The sequence below is a fragment of the Manis javanica genome, chromosome 10 (assembly GCF_040802235.1).
Source record: "Manis javanica isolate MJ-LG chromosome 10, MJ_LKY, whole genome shotgun sequence".
NCBI classification, from domain to species: domain Eukaryota; kingdom Metazoa; phylum Chordata; class Mammalia; order Pholidota; family Manidae; genus Manis; species Manis javanica.
In genome coordinates, this window is record NC_133165.1 from 18,893,478 (window position 1) to 18,918,846 (window position 25,369).

The following is a 25,369-nucleotide window of genomic DNA, read 5'->3' on the forward strand; positions in this document are numbered from 1 at the left end:
TCCTGATCAGAGCCTTGCTGCTCCTCCTTCCGTGGTATCTCCACACCACCCACCGGATTTTCCTTCCGACAACCAGCAACAGTCCCAAACAAGCGAAACACAGCCCCTTGAAACCCCCGCACCTACTCCGGAGAGTAACACCCCACCTCACCCCCAGCTCTTCCTGTCTTCATTGATGGGACCCAAGGATCCATTTCTGGAACACTGAGTCAGAGCACCCAAAGGAATCAACAGATAAGCATACAATTAGCACGAGGGTGAGGAGGAGGCACAGCTCTGAAAAAGTGCTTAGCGCCCAACGCCAATTCCAGATCAACAATCTAGAAATCTCTGGTTCGGGTACTGCTATTTTAACAAATCTCTCCAGCTGATTCTAAAGTATTGACAGAGTTGAGAACCACAAGCCGAGCACAATGCTGAACCCCGCGGACTGTTGCTGTATGGGTAATACGATTCCGAAGTCAGTGACCTTCCAGGCAGAGGTCACTGAGATAAAACCGCAAAATACTTCAATCAGCATGAAACCTGGTGTGGCAGTTCTAAAATATGGCCTCCAATTCTTTGACACTTCTCCCATTGAAAGGCAGGCAGGGGTATGTCCTGTCCCTTTGCATGTGTATGGATCTCTGACTGCTTTATCCAAAATATATGGTAGAATTGGTACTATCTTAGTTCTGAGGCTACATGATAAAAAGGCAATGAAATTCCAACTTTGTGGTCCGGATCACTCATTTTGGAGCCCTGAGCCCCCGTTAAAGTTCAACTACCTTAGTCATTTTACTGTAAGGAAGACCAGGCTACACAGAGTATTCACATGCTTGACTCTCCTCTTAATGCCCCACCTGAGTTCCCAGCCACCGTCAGTGTCCACTGAGTAACTGAGAGATAGACAAATTATTTACAAATGTTGGTACTTGAAAGCATCAATGTAAATAATGGTGTTAGAATAATGTCTGAATCTGCCCATCACTCACTCATTTTCTAGTTTTCCTAAAACTGGTGTTTAAGTGTCTGAAACTACATATAGTGTTTCTTGTTTTGAATAGTGGTTACATTTGAATTGAAAAAGATAGGAAAAAAACTCTGAAAATGCTAGGGAAAGGTTTGCAACATAAAACTGCCTAACTTCAAAGAAACAACTACTATCATTTTGAAATATCAGAGAAATGAATGAACTTCAATAATTTGGATGTGGGTCTGGAAAGCTGAATGGTGGTCCCAGAAATGTACATGCACGTCCTAATCCCTGGAACTGATGAATGTGACCTTATTTGGAAAGTCTCCTTGCAGATGCAACTAAGTTAAGGATCTTGAGATTAAATTATCCTGGATTATACAGGTGGAACCTAGATTCAGTAACAAGTGTCCTTACAAGAGACACACAGGGCAGATTTATTCGTCAAGGATTGTTTATAGCCACCAGAAGCTGGCAGAAGCGAAGACAAGGCTCTCTCCTCTAGAGCCCCAGAGGGAGTATGCTCTGCTGATACCTTGATTTTTGACCTGGGGCCTCCAGAACTGTGAGAAATTTGTTGTTCTAAACTAACTAGCTTGTGGTAATTTGTTACAGCAGCCACAGGAAAAATATAGTTGGAAAAAAAAATGTCCTTGTCCAAATTTTCTCATTCTACATAAATACAAAACTTAATAAATTGAAATTTTATTCTTTAAACTTATCTCCTTATGCTTCTACCTACCAGATGGATTTGTTTTTCAGTTCAAAATATTATCTCTAATACCAAAAAGGCAAATTCCTATTTCTACTATTTTTTGTTTAATATTTTATGTTTAATATTTCCATGCTTGTCTTTTTAAGGTATGGGCTAGCAGTGATTGTAAGGCAATTTATCAGCAATCTATATAGAGTACAAAGTGAAGGACTTGACTGAATATTCAGAATTCTGCAGTAAGTTGGTTTAAAATATGTATATATTTGGGAGGCAAGGGGTTGGAAAGTGGCATACATGGTATAGAAGGGATAATAAAGAGAATGATATCCTTACTGTAACACATATGGCTTGTGAAGAAATCTCTGTAGACATGCTTTCAAGAAGGCTGTCTCAAATACCAGCAGCGGGACACCCTACAAGACGGCTTAGCGGAACTCCTCAAAAGCTTGGAGGGCTTCAAAAACCAGGGACATGTGAGAAATTGCTGCAGCGGTGAGGAGCCTAAGGAGACATGAAGTCAGGGTGTAAAGTGCTATCCTGGAACAGAAAAAGGACATTCGGCAAAGTTTAAGGACATGTGAATTAAGTAATGACTTCAGTCAAGAATAAGGTATTAATATCGGTTCATTGATTTTAACAAAATTACTACACAAACGTAAGAGGTTATTAAACATGAAACTAGGTGCCAGATATATGGGAACTCTGTCCTATCTTCGCAATTTTTCTGTTAACTTAAAACTGTTGTAAACAGTAACGCCTAACACACACACACACACACATACCTCTAACAATATTTATTTTAAGTAAGAAAATTGAAGGAAGTGAAACATGTAATACAAAATAGTAATGTTGAGGAACTTTTCTCCACTGCTTCCCAGCATGCGGCCCACATTGAGAAGAACGATTCTTAAAGGCGTCCCCACTCCCTCATCACCGACGACGTTCTGAGAAGGGGCCGCCGCCGAGAACCCCCGGAACAGAGAGCAAACGGCGGTCCCGCCCAGGTTCCCAGGCCAGCGGCGCGGTCTGTTCGAGCCCGAGGTCGCGCGGGGGTCCGGCGACAAGCCCGGGCAGCTCCTCTCCCGCGCAGGCCGCCCCCGAGCGCGCCCCTCCCTCGGCGGCCGTGAGGGCCCGAGAGCGGCGCCTCCTGCACAACAAAGGAGCCACCGCCCCGCGCCGCGCCGCCCGGCTTCCCGCGTCCGCCCGCGCCCGCGCCACGCCGGGAACAGGCTGGCGGGCCCACGTTCCCAGGTACCCGGAAGGGGGCGGGCCGAGGTGGCGGCCCCTGGGCGGGTGCGGGCGAAACGCGCGGCCGGGAGCGCCAAGCCCCGAGGGGGGCGGCCCGGCCGTGCCGCCGCGCGATTGGCCGGGCCGCCCCCGGCCGCCGCTGATTGGCGGGTTCTCAAATTCGGTCTCGAGGCGCCAGGAGGTGTCCTAGCGGGGAGCGCGGAGAGCGCTGGCGGGAGCGCGGCGGGCGGGCGCGGCGCTGACGCCGCGGGTCCCGGCGGGCGCTGGACTCGGAACGGGCTCCGCGCGCCTCGCTTTCCTCGCGCGATGTTGCCGCCCGGCCGCTGATCGCCTCGCCCCGCGGACCGCGCGCCGGCGGGGGTCGTGGAGGTCCCCGTGGAGGCAGGACGCCTACGAAGCCGAGCGGGAGTGAGTAGCGTGCGGCTGGCGAGGAGGCGGGGGCTGCGGGCAAGGGGCCCGTCCCGCCTGGCTGCCAGCCTGCCGGCCTCCGTCCTCCCGGCCGGCGGGGAACCGGGGCCCACTGGGGCCGGGCGCGCGTGGGGCGTCCTGGTTCCAGCCCCGCGTCCGGCTCCACGACTGCGGGAGTCGTTGGAGAGCTTGTCGGTGGGGGCTGCTTCAGGTGCCCAGTGGGTTTGCTCTAGCGATCAGGTTTCCTGCCCGATTCAACGCACCCTCAAACCCGGATTCCTGCCAGTTGTTTGCGCCAAAATTAACTGACCTAGGAGACCCTGTACTTTCTGACAGATTTGCCCTCCACCTTCCGGACTTGGTAACTTTATTTTGCCTTGTCGCTTTCCATAAAATAATAGTATTTTGTCGATTTTTTTTTCTTCCAGGTTTCCATTAATTACCAAGCACCTAAACTTTTAAGTGTTTGTGTTCATTCATGCGCGTTTTAGAGTTGGGGATGGCTACAGTCCTGGAAATTCTCGGGATGAGTTTTTAGGGAGGGGAAGTTCATGTTCACGAGCAAGTAATAAATAGATATTTTTGTTGGAGAAGAAAATGTCCCATTATAAAATCATTTTCTGATGTAATTGTTCATTGCAGATGGAGGTAAATTGTTTAACTCTAAAAGACCTGATCAACCCCAGGCAGCCCAGACTGGATTTTGCGGTTGAAGATGGGGAAAATGCACAAAAGGTAAGTACACTCAAATGCCTTAAGCTCTAACATGTTTTGAATGGTGATGTCTAATTCAGTTAAGTGTTCCAATATGCTGCTTGTATTTGTCTTAGAAACATAGTAATTAATTTTGATGAACACTGTAGAAATATACTTTGTCTTTTTTAATGGAGGTATCCAAACTATTACTGTTGAGTTTCTCATTGTGCAGTGGAAACACGCTAGGTGAAATGTTGGAACCAATTTATGAGTCAAAGATAAGCTGGACACTGCAATCAAAAGTTTGTAATACTTAAAGTGGTCAAAGTGGAATTAGCTAATGCTATGCAGGAATGTTAAGCCTCATTTCTTAGGAAATTAGACTCTTTTTGCTGGAAATGCTAGATTATTAAAGTGCTGTGAAATGTTCTTCATACCAGTGAACCACCTCCTAGAGGTGTTGCGTTCACCAAGATGATATATGGGAGCATATGAAGGGGTAAGTGACTGAGCCCACCCAGGTACCTGAGTATTGTCCAGGGGCTCCTGCTGGTTTTACACTGAGCCATTCCCTCCTTTTTTGCATTCCAGGTAATTTTATAAGACCATGGTGGTATCATAGCAGTATCTAAACTATCCCCACACCTACACCAGCACAGTGGCACTCACCTGGCAGGGCCCTACAGAAAATGTATAAATAGCTCATTAGTAGTGAACGCTAAGCATTTTTAGGCAGAGTCAAATAGATATAACAAACACAGGTGTAGAAACTTTGAATATAAATCTGGGCATAGCAGCTTCCGTGGGCACTGAACTTCTCTTGGTTCCTGGTCTTATTTTTAGGCTTAGTGTGGACAAAGAAACTGGTTGCAACACACCTGTTGTATGGGCCTTTGGAGAATCCTGGATGACCATTCATTTTGGATAGGGGATGGGTATGCAGTGGTATACGTTCTCTTGTAGGGTTTTTTCCCCCTAACATTTGGTGTTGTTTTTTGTTTTTGTTTTTAAGGATAAGATGTATACCAAAACATTATTGTTTTAAATAGGACTTTTTAAAAAATTACCTAAGACATGAAAATGGAAATGCCCAGACTTAAAATGTATATTCAGTTTTAGCTTTGGGAGTTGCAGAGCAAAACTTGTTTTCCTTTATGATTTGGACAGGACAGCTTTCAAAGAATGCACATACATTTATATAAAGCCTAAGTTAGTGTCCACTTCTGACCTTTTGGGTCAATGATTTTTTTATCAAATGCCTTCAATCAGGGCACTTCTGCCCTAGTTAGTGTCAGCAAGTGCTCCGTCCAGCTGAGCTTTGGCATTGTGCCAGGTGTGGAGAAAAACTCAAATGACTCAGAAGAGATGGGAAAGTGGTTCAGATGTTTGAAGTAGAATGTGTGAGCAGGAACTCTTTCAGCTCACAGAGAAGGCAAGGAATGAGAACAGAGCGCCTCTGCCCAGACACCCAGAGCCCCTGCCGGCTCTTTCTCACGTGGCTGTGGGAACAGAAGGGAAGGACAGAGGACATCTAGGGCTGGTGAGGACATGGGGTTTGGAGTCAAGAGATCTGGGTTTGATTTCCTGCTGTGCCACTCCTGTTACATAACCCCTGACAAATGTTTGTGTTCCAGATTCTGGGGGTATGATGGTTTAATAAGTCCTCTACCCTCTGTAAGCCTGTTTTTTTCTTTCACAAACTGGAGCTAATAAGCAGCACGTCCCCCTTTGGGTGTTTGCAAAGCACCCAGCTTCACATTACTGTTCTCTGTACTTGGGAGCTGACAGCCCAGAGGCAAATAGGATGCGGGCCCTGCCCTGGTTGCCTGAGAGACTTTCAGGGACTCAGCTGTTAACCTAACCAACTGTATCTAAATTTGGCAGGTGCCTTAATAGGAGCGAAAGCAAAATATCTAGCAGAATACGGGAGGAAGAAATTTGTGGGGAGTCTGGGCAGAGTTGGGACTTTTCACAGGGGAGGTGACATCTGGGCTAAGTGAGCCAAAGGACCTTGCAAGGAGAAACAACATGTCGTGTGGACATTCAGGAAACGTTCAAGACACCCAGAGGGGCCAGAGGCTAGTGGGGCGGAGCTGTTGCCTCTTGAAACCCTCTACGGGATGCCTAATACAGTATTCAGTGGTCTGTTGGCATTAGAGGATTTATCTTTCTTGACCATCTGCACATGTGTCAAGAACCAGAAGTACTATATAAAGTATGCATCATCTTACTACTCATGGAGAACTTTTCTTTAGAACATTTCTTTAAAAGTTGAAAGTTTTCAACTTCATTACCCAGATTCACTGTGCCCAATTGAGGGTTCCTAAGCAGGACTCCTCCTAAGTTGTTTTGAGGATGGTGGAAGTAGAAAATGGACCATTTGGGACAAGGAGGTGAGCAGTAAGGATTGAGCTGTTCCAAGGGCTTTGTGAAGGAGACAACACTTTATCTAGGGCTTGAAGAATGACTCCTAAGACTCAGACAGGGAGACGGAGGAAACCAGGGAAGAAGTAGAAGCAAGCATGGTGCGTTTAGGAACAATGCCTAGATTCAGTGGGTATAGGTTTTCTTCGAAGACCATTCATCTCTTTTGGTAGTGGTTAGAAAGGTGAGTTCAATGTGAAATATATATTTGTAACTGTAATTACAGCCAAATAAACACATATAGGAGGCAGTGGGTTGCCTGATATTGGAATAATGAAAGGTCCTAGCCAGATACAAACTTGGGAATTCTGAACATACAGGTTGATTTTAAGGCCATGGGCATGAGAGTGGGTGAACTATCCCAGAGAAAACAAATAGGCAGGTGAAGAGGGCTGAGCTTTGTGAGAGTAGAAAAAGGGGAACCAATGAAGGAGACTGAGAAGGAACAGTTAAAGAAGTAGGAAGAGAACCAAGGGAGAAAGTGTCAAGGGTTTTATAGAGCAAAACACAGTCAAGAGCAGTGACTGTAATGGGGTATGTGGGGGGCACTTGATGGGGGGAGTCTAGTAAACAAGATGTTCCTCATGTAATTGTACATTAATGATACCAAAAGAAAAAAAAATTTTTTTAATTAAAAAAAAACATAGTCAAGAGCCTTAACCATGGCAGTGGGGGCAAGTGAGATATTTTGCCACTGATTTGGCAACTGAGAGGTGACCTCAGTGAGTGCTGTGAGTCAGAGCAGACTGGTGGTTTGAGGAACCCCTGGGAGATGCTCAAGGAATGCCCATCTGTTCTAGAAAGTGTACCTGAAGGGAAGGGAAGTCGTCTGTCAGCCAGAGGAGAGCTTCCTGACAGGTCCTGCAATGAGCCATAAGGATGGGTCGGGTTTCAGTAAGCAAAGCTTAGCTGATGGCATCAATGACAAAGTGATGGTGTGAGCAGCAGCTCAGATGTGATAAAGTGCCGGACAGATTTGAAGTAAAGCAGGAGTATGCATGAGATGGACGTGGGAAAGTGGGTAGCAAAATATTGCCAAGGGCCTTGACCAGGCTCATGAGGATACACACAGTTCGAGGTAACAATACAGCGATCAAAGCTATGGCTGAGACAGAAACAGGACTAGCATCAAGAACTTTTACCTGCAAATCCCTCCTATGGCAGCCCCACCCACAGAGCTAATGCTGGTATAATTGATAACGATGAACATCTGTATAGAGACCAGCTGCCTTCCCCTCCATTATCTAACTGTCTCATCCTCTGCAACGCTGTACCTTATCCCCGCTTCCCCAGGAGAGCTGAGAGCCTGTTGTCTGGTTGTCTCTAATGGAGAACAGATTTCCAGGGTGTTGCGGCTGAGATTTCCTGGAAGCAGATCTGACACAGACTTGGTGTGCAGGTGGTTTACAGGGGAGAGCTCTGGGGTTCAGTGCCTGTGGACGGGAAGGTAGCAGAACTGGACGGAGGGAGAGGGGAGCTGCCACAGTCTCAGCCGGAGTCAGAGTTTACCCTGGCTGGGGAGGGGTGTGAAGAGCCGTTCTAGAATGACTCCCCAGGGTGGTGCTGACTCAGCATGACCTCTACCAGCCATTGAGGACAGTACAGGCGTCCTGGGGAGGCGTAATCCCAGCAAGTACTCTTCAACCAAGGCAGTCCAGTTAAGGGCTTCCTGTTGGCATTACTTCCAGCAGTGGGAGGCATGAGTCTTTCACTCCTAGAGAGATCTGGGTGCATCCCAATGTCCACCACACAGCTGGGGAGCCTTGCAGATAGATACTATAGTCGGAACCCCTATTTTATTGGTAGGGAAACTTGGGTTAGGCAGGATGAACAATTTGTCCAATATCAAAAAGGTAACAGAGCTGAGACAAAACCCAGCTTTCTGCATTCTCTTTGCCATTCCCTTCCTGCTGCCTTATTCGCTGTCAGGACTGCAGTACACACAGATGAATGGAGCAGGGTGTAGACTGCAGTAGTTGATTTTTTTGCCCAAGACCCCAGAAAACAATTTGCTTAGCGTTTTTTTTCCTTTTGGTGTAGAAAAACGATAACCTACCAGGTAACCTAACTCCCCTCCCTACCTGTTACCATGGGGATACCTTTTGGAATAACTATAGATAATCAAGGCACAGTGTTCTTTGAGCACCTGTAAGGGGCAAGGCCTTGTGTCAAACTGTGAGAAATAAGACATGTGGAATTTGCTCCCTGATCTCCAGAAGTACATGGTCTCATTAATGAGACAAGATAGATTCCCAGGAAGTTAAACAGCAATATGATGTGCTATATTATATTAGCTCTGAGTGCCAGAAGAATGGTAATAAAGAATGGGAAAGAAGGGCGAAGGTAACAGCTCAGTTTTATTGAGTACTCAGCAACTATAGACCAGGAACTATTCTCATAACTCTTGAGGTTGCTGTTTTTATGAACTTCATTTTCAGTTGAGAGAATTAAAATACAGCTAGGAGAAGCAACTTGCTGATAAATAGCAGAGGAAGGTAAGCCAGCCTAGAGCCTGCATGCAGAGCTCCTTCCTGTACCGCCTCTCTGAAGGTGCTAGTGGAGATCAGTGGCCTGTGGGATGCCTTTTAATGGAGCTGAGAGAAAGGTAACTTCCTCCTGATGTACACCCAGAACAAGCTCATTTCTAGATGCAGAATTTCAGACCCTTCTACTGTCAGCTATTTCTTGCATACCAATGACTTCTGTCCTGAGTAAAGGTTGTATGTGACCTCAAGCAAGTGATTTAACCTCTCTGTGCCTCTGTTTCTTCGTCTGTAGATGGGAAAAATAATAGTACCTGGTTCCCCAGATTGGGTCAGGAGTTAACATAGGTAAAGTACATAAGGAAGGGCATGGGACCTAGTAAACGCTCAGTACTTTCCCTGGAGCTTGCCTGTGTTAGAGGCTTTAACAGAATCACACACGAGTAGGGACTTGTTAAGAGGTTGAGTAGACGCGTTGCTCCAGGCTGGATGCTAACCGCGGCTGTGACATCAGAGACCGTCTCCCACACCCCATGCCCTTCCTTCCTCTTCCCTAGGCCACAGTCTCATCACTGTGGGCTGGGAGCTTCTTCTGACCCAATGAACAAGAGCTGACCTGCTAACACAAACTCCAGTTTCTCCCAATCTTTTTTTCCCTCTTCACATGTTACTAACTGATGGGAAAGCATTTTTTTTTTAAGCCATTGATCGGCCAGAGGCCAAGCACACACTAGCTGTAAGAGTGATACATGTACAGGAAAGCGAATGACACATTTAACTCATCCACTTTCCAGTTATATGAGGTACTATTGCCTGGAGGTGAATTCTGCCACAGAAAGCAGAATCTCAGTTTTCAAATGGCAAAACGTTATATTAGGGGAAAGAAATTTATTTTAATTACTTGATAGTTTCAAATATGTATACTTAGTTCTTTTTCATAATGGACTAATGAACACAATGACCCCATCATTAATATTTTCTTAGAATTATCTAACAGTCTACCCAAAGTATGGGGGCAGGTACTAGTCCACACAGTATTACTAAGCTGCAAAAAAATTAAGAACTTGAGTGTTAAAGCCTTAGGAACCCCTCTAGCAATTTGATATTATTCCCAGTGACATCTACGCCCGTGATCAGTGGTCTCATCCTGTTGAGCAGCCTGTAGGTCAGTTTGAGTGGCACATGCCAATGGAGTGTCATGCGTGATGGGAGTAAGTGCTATTAAGTAAGATCACATTGGTATGTGCAGTTTGGAAATAACCTCAGTCCTTCACCATGGGTAGTTTGAGAAGCACTGCTGTAGAGGAATAACATTAGCTCTTGAAGTTGGTTTGAAATGTGGCGTTTTCTTAGATGCTTTTACATTAATCATTCCTGAAAATTGCAAATTGCTGTATTAGCACTGGTGAACATTGAACTACAAAAGCATAATTGCACCTCATTAGTTAGTTCAAACTGGAAGATAGTGTTTTTTTTTTAATCTGACACTTAGAAGCAATATGGACTCAACCCACATTTGCCCTTATTATCATCCCCAACGATTATAAGCATCCACCACTAACAGATATCCTTATGACCTCTTTCACAGAGATGTCATGGAAAATATGTTTAATAAGAATGGTAGATTATTATCAGTTTCCCATTGGAGCCGCTCCAGTGTCCATGAATTTTTCTATTTTCATTAATCCTGCCCTGATATTTTCCAGCCCTGAATATGTGGTCTCTTTGTATATTCATGTCTTAGTGAATAATGGGAACGAAGTGTAATCTTAGCTGATACCTGCCTTTTTCTCATTACTGCTAAAAGGTCTCCTTTTTTAAAATAGGAAAATATATTTGTTGATCGCTCAAGGATGGCCCCAAAGACTCCAATAAAAAGTGAACCAATTGATTTATCAAAGCAAAAAATCTTCACTCCAGAACGAAATCCCATTACTCCGGTTAAGCTTGTCGACAGGCAGCAGGCAGAACCGTGGACGCCCACAGCTAACCTGAAGATTCTCATCAGTGCCGCCAGCCCGGACATCAGAGACCGGGAGAAGAAAAAGGGGCTCTTCAGACCCATTGAAAACAAGGATGGTGCTTTTACAGACTCCCTGCAGGTAAGCAGGCTGTGCCTCCAGGGGTCTTACAGAATTTTAAATTTTTTGCTTGATTATTAACAAGTCAGAAATCTCAGTTTTTCAGTGACTAGTCAGCCAAAAGCAGTAATAAACTTAAACTTATTATCTTGTTACTTATAGCGGAAATGGAATTCTCACTGTATCTCATTGTTCATAACAAATGCTTCCATTTCTTCTATATGATATTCCCTTGACCAGTACACATTTTAAGATAATTTTTTAAGCAAGACTGTTCAATAATTTTGATTTAGTGAAGGAATTTGGATCTTTTCAATGCTGCTGTGAACGGTAATTTTGCTGTGATTTTAGGTAATCTTAATCGAAATATTTTTTGCTCGGGAAATTTCATTTTCTTGTGTATGTTAATTTCATTGGTTTTCACTTTAAAGTTAAGTCATCTTTAAGTTACCTGTCATGTGGGGAATAAAAGCTATTAAATAATGAGCATATCAATACCTTTTTTTAGTAAGTCAATATGTTTTACTCTCTCCTCAAATTTTTTCCCAGACCTGCTAAGAAAAGGTACAGATTTGTGTGTTATTTCTCTTCCATTTTTCCTTTCAGTGGATTTTTCCCAAAATGAAGAAACTGGGAAGGGAGGAAAAAAGATGTCCCAAACTACAATTTGAAATTAGCAGAACAAAATGAATTAAATCTGCTATATACTTCATTGCAGTGATAAAACTAACATTCTTTCATGTAACCAAATACAAAGCAGGCAATACCTGGAAAGCCACTGCCTTAGAGAAACTCCTGTGTACTTACACCAAGAGACATGAACAAAGAATATCATGGAAGCCTAGTTCCTATTAGCCCAAACTGGATACAGCCAAATGGCTATAAACAGGAAAATGTATAAATAAATCATGGTGTATTCATGCAGTGGAGTATCATATGCAATACAAATGAGAGAACTACAGCTGCATTCAAGTATATGGATGAACCTTAAAAAATGTATGTTAATTGAAAAAAAAACAAGTCCCGGAAGAGTACTGTATAGTTTCAATTTTACAAAAGCTTAATGAAAAATAAAATCTAAGCTATAATGCACATATGTGAGATGTGACATGTATTACAGAGTGATTTTTTAAATGGCAAGGAAATAATAAACACAAAGTTAGGAGGCAGGTTACTCTGCAGGATGGGGCAGACGTAAATTAATATTCTGGTTTTGGGTTGAGAGGTAGATTCATGAGTATTAATAGTACATATATGAAAAGTATATTTTATAGTATCAAATATTCAATCAAAAGGTACTAAAGAACTAATTTTAAAAAGAAGATAATCCTCAGTAATTTTTAAGAATACAAAGGGATCCTGTGACGAGCAAGTTTGAGAACTACTGTTCTTGGGTGCGAACCTAGCCGTGGAACTGCTGGGTCATCAGATATGCAAGTACTCACAGGACAGTGCAAACTGCCTTCCCAAGTTTTTTCATCCACCTTTAAGGTATAAACACTTACTCATCCACATCTTCTCTGACACTTGAAATTGCCAAATGCATAAATGTCTGCCAGTCTGGTGAGTGTACAGCTGTCTGGTCCTGTAGCCCTCATTTGCTTTTCCTTGGTCACTAATAAGGTTAAGCTTCTTTCCACATGTTTACTGGCCACCGTGTTTTTTTCTTTTCTGTGAAGTGCCCGTTCATGTTCTTTGCTGATTTTTATTGGGTTTTCCTTTTTCATACTGATTTGTAGGAGTTTATTTTATATTCTAGAAACTAATCCTTTATCAGTTATATGGGTTACATTTCAATTTGGGGCTTGTCTTTTTCTTTTATGTTGCTTCTTGTAATCAGTTGACCCGGCACCATTTATATAGTCCTTCCTCTTCCCCTGAGTTCCTCTGTCTTATGTCAAAGTCCCATTTATGTGTGTATCTGTTTCTGGGCTCTTTTCTGTTCCATCAGCCAATTTGCCCATCCCTACACCAATAGCATGTTGTATAGCATTTAAAGCAAGACCCCCAACTTATTTTCCCTCAGAATGTATATGCTATCTTCCCCCTTTTCTCTTCCTACACACTTTAAATTGGATTTTAATTGGAATTGCATTGTGTGTAGATTAATGTAAGAATTAACTTCTTTATGGTAGTGAGTCTTCCTATCCATGAAGATAGTATAATTTTTCTAAGTTAGTGTAATTCTCTTAAGTTTTAACATTTTTTTTTTTTTTTTTTTTTTTTTTTGCAGTTTTAAGAGGCAAAGGTTTATTAAGCAAAGCAAAAGTACACGCACTCTAAGTTTTAACATTTTACACAGATACATTTTGCTAGATTTGCCCTAAAAAAAGTTAATCATTCCTGTTGATATTGTGATCTTTCACATAACTTTTCTGTTACTATTGTATAGAAATGCAGCTGATTTTTTAATATATTGTCTTTTTAGCTACCTTGCTAAATCCTCTCTTTCAGTAATTTGAGATTCTTAAAAAATTTTTTAATGCAAACAATTATGTCTTCTGCTGAAAGAAAATTGTATGTACTCTTTTCCAGTCCCTGTCCTCAGTTTGTTTTTCTTGTTCCCCTGCACTGGCTAGTATCTCCAATAGGATATAAAAGAGGAGCAGTGAAAATAGACATACTTATCATTTTCCTGATTTTTAAGGGAGTGTTTCCAGGATTTTCCCATTAAGACAGGGGTTTGCTGTTGGGTTTTTATGGATACACTTTATTAAAGAAGTTCTCCATTCTCAGTTTTCTAAGGGCATTTTTGAAAATTATTAATGGGTGTTAAATTTATCAAATGCTTTTTCTGAAACTATGGAGATAATCATATCACTTTTCACCTGGAATATGTCCACTTTTACATTTGCTTTCTCAGGACTTAAACTGAATCCTTTTCAAATGTGAGTTGATGAAACAAGGATGCTAGTTTAGGACTTATAATTAGAAAGAATAAGGAAGAATAAGATTTGGCTGCCCTTGTTCAGTGCCATCAACCCTTGTATAAAATTAAGCAGTTTGGTGACATAACACGGGCCAGTGCATCTCAAGCTATCACGTTACCAGGAATCACCCAGGATTTTATGAAAAGATGGATTCTGATACATCAGTGTGGGATGAGGCTTGAGAGTCCACATCTCTAACAACTCCTGGTGGTGCTGAGCTACATGTCCAATGAGCACACTAGGAACAAGAGTGTACCAACCTATAAATGACTGCATTTTTCATTTTTTAAGTTTTTAACCAGTAGATTCATCCTTAAGTTGCAAAGGGTAAAAAATTCAGAGAAAGCAATCAGTAAAGCTTTAAGAAAATTAAGCTAGGAAATGTATTTTAACCAGAATCTAGGATGGTATGAACTGGCAGGTCCCCCAGTTTGCCACCACTGCTCATTAGGGTGTTAACCATGTCATCTGCCCCCTCCCTTGTGTCTTGCCTTTGTAGCTTGATGTTGGGGATAGTGCCGTGGACGAATTTGAAAAGCGAAGGCCGAGCAGAAAACAGAAAAGTTTAGGACTCCTATGCCAGAAGTTTCTAGCTCGCTATCCAAGTTATCCCTTGTTAACTGAGAAAACTACCATCTCCCTTGATGAAGTTGCTGTCAGTCTTGGTACGTATCATCAGATCAGCCAGAGGCCTGTCTCCAGTCACAGTGGGTAACTACTTTCTGCGGGCAGACTGAAGGCATAAGGTAGCCTCTTTTATTAAGTAGAGAATGGGCCCTCACAAAAGTTAGGGACAGAGGGGCAAGTAGAGCTTCCTTCTGTCATCAAGTTTCTCATTGTTATGCACAGGATTCCAGGGAAACTTCTAGTCCTGAGGGTCAAACAGAAATTTGGGACTCACATTAAAAATTAATATCTCATATTTTAATTTCATCTTATTTCACACAGTTGCAAAAAATACCTAGAAATATCCTGCTGTTTATTTTTAATAGTGTTTCTAAGAGTTCAGAACTGCTGTTATTTCTGAGATAAGGCAAGATTTGAGAGCAAGAGCATGATGTTTGAAGCCCTATAGCATGATATTCACAGCAGGCCTGCCGAGCTAGAAGCACATCTGGACATTACTAAAACAGCTAAATCTTCTAACGAAGAATTCATGTATGCGCACGGCATGAGTGTATATAATAGCTCTAAATACGTAGACAGCCGCCACTGCATAGAGGCCCCTAGGGAGCATGGGTTGCAGTTGGGTTGATGATGAGCATGTTGTTGACAATCTTAAATAAGCAGAAGTGATTTGCAGGTGTGAGGTGTCCTCTTAAAGAATGGGGTTTTACATACAGAAGAAAAAGGGAAAAAGTCCCGAAGAAAACTGAATAAACTTTATGATAGATTATATATTTACTTTGTTGATTAGTTCTATGTCTTTTACATGAGGAATATTTTGTTTACTAGATGCCCCCTTCACCAAGTCCCCCCCCACAAGCCCCATTATAGTCACTGTCCATCAGCGTAGTAAAATGCTGTAGAATCACTACTTGTCTTTTCTGTGTTGCACAGCCCTCCCCGTGCCTCCCTCCACATTACACATGCTAATTGTAATGCCCCCTTTCTTTCCCCCCACCCCATCCCTCCCTTCCCACCCATCCTCCCCAGTCCCTTTCCCTTTGGTAACTGTTAGTCCATTCTTGGGTTCTGTGATTCTGCTGCTGTTTTGTTCCTTCAGTTTTTTTCTTTGTTCTTATGCTCCACAGATGAGTGAAATCATTTGGTACTTGTCTTTCTCCACCTGGATTATTTCACTGAGCATAATACCCTCTAGCTCCATCCATGTTGTTGCAAATGGTAGGATTTGTTTTCTTCTTATGGCTGAATAATATCCCATTGTATATATGTACCACATCTTCTTTATCCATTCATCTACTGATGGACACTTAGGTTGTTTCCATTTCTTGGCTATTGTAAATAGAGCGATAAACATAGGGGTGCATCTGTCTTTTTCAAACTGGGCTGCTGCATTCTTAGGGTAAATTTCTATAAGTGGAATTCTTGGGTCAAATGGTATTTCTATTTTGAGCTTTTTGAGGAACCTCCATACTGCTTTCCAAATGGTTGAACTAATTTACATTCCCACCAGCAGTGTAGGAGGGTTCCCCTTTCTCCACAACCTCGCCAACATTTGTTGTTATTTGTCTTTTGGATGGTGGTGATCCTTACTGGTGTGAGATCATATCTCATTGTGGTTTTAATTTGCATTTCTCTGATGACTAGTGATGTGGAGCATCTTTTCATGTATCTGTTGGCCATCTGAATTTCTTCTTTGGAGAAGTGTCTTTTCAGCTCCTCTGCCCATTTTTTAATTGGATTATTCGCTTTTTGTTTGTTTAGGTGCGTGAGCTCTTTATATATTTTGGATGTCAACCCTTTATCGGATCTGTCATTTATGAATATATTCTCCCATACTGTAGGGTACCTTTTTGTTCTGTTGATAGTGTCCTTTGCTGTACAGAAGCTTTTCAGCTTGATATAGTCCCACTTGTTCATTTTTGCTTTTGTTTCCCTTGCCTGGGGAGATATGTTCATGAAGAAGTTGCTCATGCTTACATCCAAAAGATTTTTGCCTATGTTTTTTTAATCAGGTCTTGGATCCATTTCAAATTTACTTTTGTGTATGGGGTTAGAAAATGATCCAGTTTCATTCTCTTACATGTAGCTGTCCAGTTTTGCAACACCAGCTATTGAAGAGGCTGTCATTTCCCTATTATATATCCATGGCTCCTTTATCATATAGTAATTGACCATACATGTTTGGGTTAATAATGTCTGGAGTCTCTTTTCTGTTCCACTGGTCTGTGGCTCTGTTCTTGTGCCAGTACCAAATTGTCTTGATTACTGTGTCTTTGTAGTAGAGCTTGAAGTTGGGAAGCGAGATCCCACCCACTTTATTCTTTTTTCTCAGGATTGCTTCGGCTATTCAAGGTCTTTGGTGGTTCCATATGAATTTTTGAACTATTTGTTCCAGTTCATTGAAGAATGCTGCTGGTAATTTGATAGGGATTGCATTGAATCTATAGATTGCTTTGGGCAAGATGGCATTTTGACGATATTAATTCTTCCTAGCCAAGAGCATGGGGTGAGTTTCTATTTGTTAGTGTCTTCTTTAATTTCTCTTAATTAAAGTGTCTTGTAGTTTTCAAGGTATAGGTCTTTCACTTCATTGGTTAGGTTTATTCCTAGGTATTTTATTGATTAGTTCTATTTCTTTACATAGCCCAGAGAAATGTGCTCCAGTAAAGTGACTGTCAGTCTGAATTATTCAAACTGATGGCTAGAAAAATTTTAGTTGCTGGGAACTGAAATAGTAAGGAGGCAATGGGCTGTGATAAGTCCAAGGACTGGTTTTGGGTCCAATAGGGCTAGATTTGAAACCCAGGTCTTCATTCTGTAGGCTATGAGAGAGAGCTTTAAAAAGTTAGTATTTTCTTGTCTATAACAGGGACAATAGAGCTACCTTGCAGAAACTTAGCCAAGCTGAGGATAATGTCAGTAATATGCCTAACTCAGGGCTTGGCATGGGTAATTCTCACTGTTTGTGGAACAGTTTCTACCTAGCTCTTACTGGATGTCTGTCCACCTTCCCCAAGCTGTCCTGAGAGCCTCTGTAGCTAGGAGGAAGAAGTGGAATGTTTGACTGGGGATCCGTTTTGGAACCCAGAAGTAAAACACAGTATCATCATCAGTGGCAGTGAAACAAAAAGGGGAAAGTGAACCAGCTGGGTCATGACTCAGTGTAGACCAACTTGAGGCACAGGGTCCTGTCAACTAGTCTTACAGAATGAGGGTTAGAACAGCAGATCATAGAGCTGGAGTTCATGAAGCCAGCTTCCTCTATACACAGCTTCCATCAAGGGGCCTTGCACCAGTGTCAATGCAGAGAACAAAAGATGAGGTATTGCAAGGCTATGTTACAGGATCCAGGGAGAATGGAGAAGTGGATTCCTATTCATGAGCTGCAGATCACTCTGCAGATCCCCATGTTATGACTGCTTGCAGCAGAACTCCAGAGATTTTTTGCAGTAGCTTCCTAATGCCTCATGATCACTCAGATCAGCAAAATGAACTTGCCATCTCTCCTCGTGTGAGGTCTAAAAATGGAAGTCCTCCCCAGGAGCTATTTCAGTGGTGACCATACTTTGAGGCTGCGTCTAAACTCCCTGCTACATCCCTGCTCACGAGCTGTAAGGCCATATTTTAACCAAGAATATGCAGAGCATTCAAATCACAGATTGTTTCTCAGACTCTGATCCCATGCATAGTTAACATAGATGCTGTAGGTAAGAGGTTAAAGAACTGGGAGTAACCTTAGTAAATGGGAAACAGCACAGCCTAAGGAACTATTTTGCTGGGCTAAGATACACTTCAGTCCATCAGGAACTGAGGGAAGCAGGGCAACAGTTAATACACCCTTGCGGACATAACCAACACCATGACAGTATTAATAGGAGTGCCTTGATACAAAAGAAAAAGAAGGCTGAGTGCCAGGGAGAACCTTCCCTGGCAGAGTAAATCCCAGAGTGACCTGCAGATCTTGAAATGTGAAATGGGACATTTTAGTGCACCAGCCAGTGGACAGGTAAGCTCTGTCCAGATTGAAAAGGTACGTGATTATCCATGCAAGCAACTGCCAACCTGGCTTTTGCCAGCATTGCCTACTAACCACCATTGTGCATATTAAGCACTGTCTTATTCTCCAAGTGGTCAGAATCTCCTTTGTTTTCCCTTCCTGGGATGTCTAGCCACTAGATAGTGCTTAACAGCTTGTATCTAATACGAAGTAACAAAACAGTGGGGCATATGGCTGGCCCTGGGGTATCTCGGTTGTGTTCACATGACATTTCTAATGGGAAGGTTTATGGAATATTATACTCTTAACAAAAATGTATTAATATATGAAAACAGACTGGAATAAAGAAGCGGGCGGATCTGGAAAAGGGACGCTGCCAGCACCTTCCATCAAGCATCTGGCAGTGAATCCTGAGCTTCTGAGGCTGAAGAGCCTTTTAGGGCCGTGAGCTGAAATGTTCTGATTGACTGTGAAACATCTTTCCATGCATGTGATAGGAGTTCCTCTCAGCTCCAAAGTTCTCATTGTAATTTGCTCTGTTTCTTGTGTTAAGCCTTTGAAGTGCCCAAAGCTACATTCAGTGAGTCTGCCCTGCTTATGGAACAGCTTCTGGCAAGTGAGCAGAAGAGGGCATGTTTGTAGCTGGACCAGTTTTCTGGGAGATGCCTGGAGGCTTTTGTTATGGATACAAAGAAGAGAGCAGAGGGGGCCAGTCGCTCCCAAAAGCCTCCTACACAACAAGATGAATCACAAGATATTTTTAAGATCTGTTTTTACTGTAACCTCTCATGCTAATAGAGATTTCAGGTTCTCCAGTGATGGGCAGAAAATATTTACAAAATAATACATAAACAGTAGACAAAACTAACACCTGCTGGAGACCTTTTATGTTTGTGGTCACATTTAATCCTTATCATTTTAGGAGATAAATACTCAGGACAGAAATGTTAAGTAACTTCCAAGGATCACTCGTGTAGTAAGACATAGAACAGGGATTCAAATCCAAGCAGTCTGAACCCGAAGCCCCCACACTTAACCACTGTAAATATTTTTGGTAAATTTGATAGCTCATAACCCTAGCTATCGGGGGAGTGTTGGGAAAGTGCATGGGGAGCTGATGAACATCATGGCCAGCCTGTGTTACACATGAAGGCTTTCCATGCTTCACCATTGGGCTGTTTGGCAGAATACAGTAAATGGGAGCACAGAGTGGTTAATAGCTGTGACGAGCGAAAGGAGACTCAGATGTTCTATGCCTGGCTGTAGCTTCCTTCAGAACCTGAGATGCCCAAGCTCTTGGCTTGTGAGTTTCCAGTGGAAAATAGGAAACAAAATACTTATGTTTTCCTTACTGAGTCATTAAGAGTTAACAAGGTAACTCCTTCATGTCATTTTTAAAACTCCAGGAAAAGAGTATTGTCCAAACAAGCTATCCATTATGGGTATTTTATAGTCTGCATAATTAGAAAGACAAGTCAGGGTGGACCACCCAGTGTCCATCAGGCGCCTCTTAGACATCAGCCACCTGCCTGTTTTCACGTGCTGCAATGCTGGTGCAGTTTACCTAACAGGTCCAAAGGAAAGACATACTAGTGTTCATGTGATAGAGATGGAACTGTCATGCATCTCTAGGTGGGTGTTTTATCCTTGACCTTGCTGAGGGTTGGATTTCAAAAAACACATTAATTTCTGTTGCTTGTGTTCTTATTCGTTTGTGGTCTGAGCATCCAGCTTCCTGGGCATTAATTACACTGGACATCAGGCAAAGTAGTTCACAGACACAGTCCAGGCCCTCAAGGGGTTTATATTCAGAAATGCTTGATATGTTATGACATATCATGAAGGATATATGATAAATGCAAAAATAATGATGGCTGGCTTCTGCTTTTCGAGCAGGTGTTGAAAGAAGACGCATCTACGACATCGTAAATGTGCTGGAGTCACTGCATTTGGTCAGCCGGGTGGCCAAGAATCAGTATGGCTGGCATGGATGGCATAGCCTGCCGAAGACCCTGAGGGCCCTCCAGAGGCTGGGAGAGGAGCAGAAATACGGAGAACAGATGGCTCACCTCCAACAGAAAGAGCTGGGTGTCATGGAGTATAAATTTGGGGAACGGAGAAAAGATGGCTCTCCAGATGCCCAAGATCAACAGTTACTGGATTTCTCCGAGCCCGACTGCCCTTCCTGTGAGTCCGTTGTGACCATGTGAGCAAAGGCAGAAAGAGCCGTGGTTTCCCCTGAAGAGGTTCACTGCTGGGATGGCAAGTGCCGGACTGGCAACCCTGGAGGGACACGTCCCCTTACTCTCTCTACCGAAGGAAGGGAGACAGATGGCTGCCCAACTGGGCTTCCCACTCAGCCTCACTCAAAGGCGGTCTAGTGGTTGTCCACCTGGTGTCTGGTGTGTCTGGACTGACGATCACTGACAGCACTCCCATTTCAGATTGACAGCTCCATGCTGGCTTCCATTTGTGAGCCTCTAAGGAAAGAAGCTATCTTTTCAAAGGATTAAATCCTTAAAATTATGTTTTGGAGTAGATTACTTAGAAAAGAACCCTGTTAGCAGAAAATGTTGATAAGATGGAGAGACAACCCCTGCTTTCATTTAGTGCAGTTTTTTTTTTTCAGTTAATCTCCGTTTTCTTCCCCTCCCTACTCATATTTAACCTCTTCCTGTTTTAACCAAGGATCATCATTATCCCCTCACTTCCTGTTGCTTGAATGATTAAGTGCAAGTACCACTCATATTTTACTTGCAAATATGAAAAACAGAAACAGAAAGGTGGGCCTGATTTTCATTAGATTCACTGCCTTGTGCCTGTTAGCTCCACCGCGTGAGCCAGTTCTCATCCTCATATCCAAGGGAGACAGCCATCTGTCAGGGATGATGTGCCTGCCATCTGACGGCGCACATCTGATCAGTGTCTCCTATATATTTATAGTTTATTTCTCCACCTATTTCTGAACAGCGATGAAGAGGTGGGTGCCCACTATGTTAAGGTTATATTCTGTATATTGTGGGCACAGAGAAATAAAAACGGAATCCTTGCCTTTGAGAGAAAAATCGATGTTTTGGAAACAATCTCTGATCCCACTCTATCATTTATCCTACATTCATCTCTTTAAAAGTTGCTTCATGAAAACCATCTCTCCTCATGGATTCTGTTCTATGAAGTATGAATATAAAGCATTAAAAGTAGCTTAAAATGCACATGTCAGAGTTTTACCTACTGTAAATTTTATACCCCACAAGAAAATCTGTTTTATTTCTCTCCAAGCCATCTTCTTGTGATGTGTGTCTGGTAGGCTTCTGCCTGTCACCAGAGTGATCTTTCCGTCTGCTCGCGCAGTTAAATAGTTCTGGCAAACTCTAAGGATGTCTTTCTTGTGGTAAATTGTGTGTTTTGGTGCTTTTGTTTCATTCTCTGTAGCATCTGCAAACAGCAGAAAAGACAAGTCTCTGAGAATCATGAGCCAGAAGTTTGTCATGCTCTTCCTCGTCTCCAAAACCAAGGTCGTCACTCTGGATGTGGCTGCCAGGATACTGATAGAACAACGCCCAGATACCCCGGACCACAGTAAATTTAAAAGTAAGCACCTTTACCTAAATCCACTTACTGATGGAAAAGGGTGGCATATCATGTGTTGATATTTCCTGCCTCTGAGATTAAAAGAATCCTGGTTTTTGAGAAGTGCGCCCCTTCCTGCACTCACATGATTGTTGGTGCTCTGAGAGGTGAGTTAGACACATACTGGAATTCCCAGTAAAGTGCAGTCAGATGCCTGTCCCTGAGCATGCATGGATGGTGGAAACAGAATGCCATCCCACAAGTGCAGGTCAGGGAGGGTATAAGATACTTTGCATTTCTCTTTAGTATCTATTTAGTAGCTTCGTCCAAGACGGAATGTCTGAGTTTTCTTTCCCTGTTTTCCTCGCTCCTTGCATACTCCTCTGATAAATGGAGATGAAAGTTGTCCACAGGGAAGAACCAGACGAATGGTTCTGTCAGGGTAGGTGGGGCTGATGGGATGTGGTTGCTGGACAAGGAGAGCTTCTGAGGGTCATACCCACTGCACCTTCCTTTTAGCCCAAGCCTGAGTCCTGAGCCAGTGCCTCCCACTGCCAGGAGCCCTGGGAAGCCGTGAGCTCAGCATCCTCCAGCTTTTTCTGTTTCCACCTGGAAATACAGCCACCCTGGAGGACAAATGACTGGATAAAATCCAGCTCTGTGAGGACTGGGAAGGAAGTGGTAGCAGGGGTGAATGCTTGACATTTCTGGGCGATAATCAAAGCTCCTTTGCTTGATCTTAGCTCCCAAGCTGGCTGGGTTTACTGCCTGTAAATCAGTATCTTGACTAGATACTACTTTGTGGGTGTAGTCCTGCCGGTGGACTGTCTTACCACCCCTTCTGCATTTCCCCGCCAGTAGCTGCATTTTCTAAGCCATGCAGGACTCAGGGAGTGCCCATCCCACCCCTGCCCACTGAGAAGCTGCCTGTCTAGCACAGCTGTACCTCATAACCTTGAGACCCGGACACTCACGCGCCCATGAGTGCAGCCTCACAGGGGCTCTGGGGAATCCCTGTCATTTTCATGAACCATCTACCTGATGGGGCTACGGCCACCTCCGCCTGCTGGGAGAAACTCAGGGCCAGCTTTTGATATGCCACATAGCAGAATTGCATTTACAAGGCCTCTGATTACAGCCTGTTTTCCTCCCCGGGTGGTCCTGCCATCACAGTGCACCCTGCTGCCTGCCTGTCACACCAGGTGCCTCTTGTGGAAGGTGAAGTTGTGGAAATGGAAGGACATGCTAACCTTCCTTTAGTATGTGTCTTTAGTCAGATCAGATTCACAAATCCCAGGAGGTTTCATGACAGAGCTGCTGGCATCTTCATCCCACCCCAGTGCTCTCCACGTGGCATTTATATATAGGTGGCTGAGAAAAGTGACCTGTCACATAAACTAAAATCTGGTGTCACAGACAGCGTAACCATAACTGTGCTTTACATATTCAAGCGAAGGTACGACGCCTCTACGACATAGCCAATGTTCTGACCAGCTTGGCTCTGATAAAGAAGGTGCACGTCACAGAAGAGCGGGGCCGGAAACCAGCCTTCAAATGGATCGGGCCTGTTGACTTCAGCTCCACAGGTGAGGCTGTGTGGTTTTGCTAGGGACTGATTTTATTTATAGTCTCTGATTCCTTTTCCAAATCATACATCTACTACACAGTGAAATTGATCTTTGTTTCCCATAACCCACGTGACATTCAATTCAAAATTAGACTTAGTGACGTCACTCCTGGAGCAACAAACATCAGCCCACGCACGGTCAGCTCACACACACAGCAGAAAGGGAAATCCTGAGAGCTTATACTGTAGGAGTTTCTGTGACTCTTAAATTACATCTCTTCAGCATATATTTTATTCCAACATTCCTGAAGTTTAGAATAAATTATGCTCAAGGATTAAACACTTACGGACTCTGGTTGCTTCTGCATTAGCAGAATAAAGCAATATTTTTCTCTGAAATTCCAGATAATATAAAAATGACATCAGTTACTATCACAAAACTAATATGTGGTAAGATGGCTTCTAAATATAGAATTGATGTAATGAACACCTCTTTTGTAATTTATTTAAAAGGTTAGGAATGTCATAATTTTTGCTCGAGTGAAAGAGGATATTATCTTCTTCTTACTTCACAAGTAATATTTGAGCAATTGGGGACTGAATCCTGCCGCACTCGCTGCCTTACATATGGCTGTGCTGCCTGGTAACGCTATTTTTAAATTACCCTTCCAATTTTGGTGTTGGTGGTATAAATCCCTACCACTTAACCCAGGCTTATAGAGGATACAGCGCTCTACCTCACTTGTAACACACTGTTCACTCTGGATCTAGATGAAACCTCTTAAAATCAGGTATAACTAATTCAGCTCAGCCAGTATTTACTGCATGTGGGCTGTTGGCAGTTACTGTATTAATGGCACGGGAGAATTAAAGGTGCGAATGACACAGTCCCTGCCTACATGAAGTACGTCACTTTGCCATTTTACACTCCTCTGCCTTTGGCTTCTTGACTTTTCACCTGGGAAGCCCTCTCCTCTGCAGCATGAAAGTATTCTACTCAGCCTTCAAGATCTGGCTCACATCCAACCCCTCTGTGACGTGCTCCCTGACCCCCCAAAGCAGAACATCTCATCCAACCGTTACGACTTGGTGTTGTGCTCTGGCCCTGGTGGTGGTGCCATTGTGCCATTACCTCTGTTCTCCACATTTGAGGCCAGACTCTGTCCTTATTCATCCATGGTTACTGCTAGCCTGGAGCATTGCCTTATGTTAGCTAATTAATGAGCTTCTATAAAGGTGTATAATTAGCACACTTGAAAATTAGACAACGATTAGGCACTGCACATGATAGTACTGGCTCTGTAGGCATTCAGAGAAGACATGGGTTCGGTTCTGCTGGACCCAGGTTTTAGAGGGACAGAGAGTTTTTAGTTGAAGGAACAGACACCTATGAACAAGCTGGTTTGTACTGGCGAGACCAGCCACCCTGATTTGGGTGGACAGCACAGGGTAGTGAATAATGAGAAAATGTAATCAATTGGTACCACATTTCAGAAGGTCTCAAAGGTTAAGCCAAGAAATTTATACTAGATGTAGCAGGCATAAGAGACCAGGGATCTTGAGATAGATTAAAAAAGAAGAGGATCACAAAGATGATAGTATCATTGCCGAAGATAAGATAATGGGAAATGAGCTGGTGTTGAGAAGTCAGGGAATTCATGGATTTCC

The 25,369-nt window shown here is 43.2% G+C and overlaps 1 protein-coding gene across 2 annotated transcripts in view; it reads left to right on the forward strand.

Moving 5' to 3' along the window:
- The first annotated feature begins 3,123 nt into the window (after nt 1–3,123).
- E2F7 (E2F transcription factor 7) overlaps nt 3,124–25,369 on the forward strand; it is a 38,767-nt gene continuing 16,521 nt past the window's right edge. For both annotated transcript variants that reach the window (XM_037010756.2, XM_037010757.2), the window contains exons 1-7: nt 3,124–3,326; nt 3,969–4,061; nt 10,756–11,031; nt 14,440–14,605; nt 20,461–20,751; nt 21,997–22,155; nt 23,586–23,720. In XM_037010756.2, coding sequence (XP_036866651.2) covers nt 3,969–4,061; nt 10,756–11,031; nt 14,440–14,605; nt 20,461–20,751; nt 21,997–22,155; nt 23,586–23,720 — 1,120 coding nt within the window. In that variant the 5' untranslated portion in view covers nt 3,124–3,326. The remainder of the gene's footprint in view (nt 3,327–3,968; nt 4,062–10,755; nt 11,032–14,439; nt 14,606–20,460; nt 20,752–21,996; nt 22,156–23,585; nt 23,721–25,369) is intronic.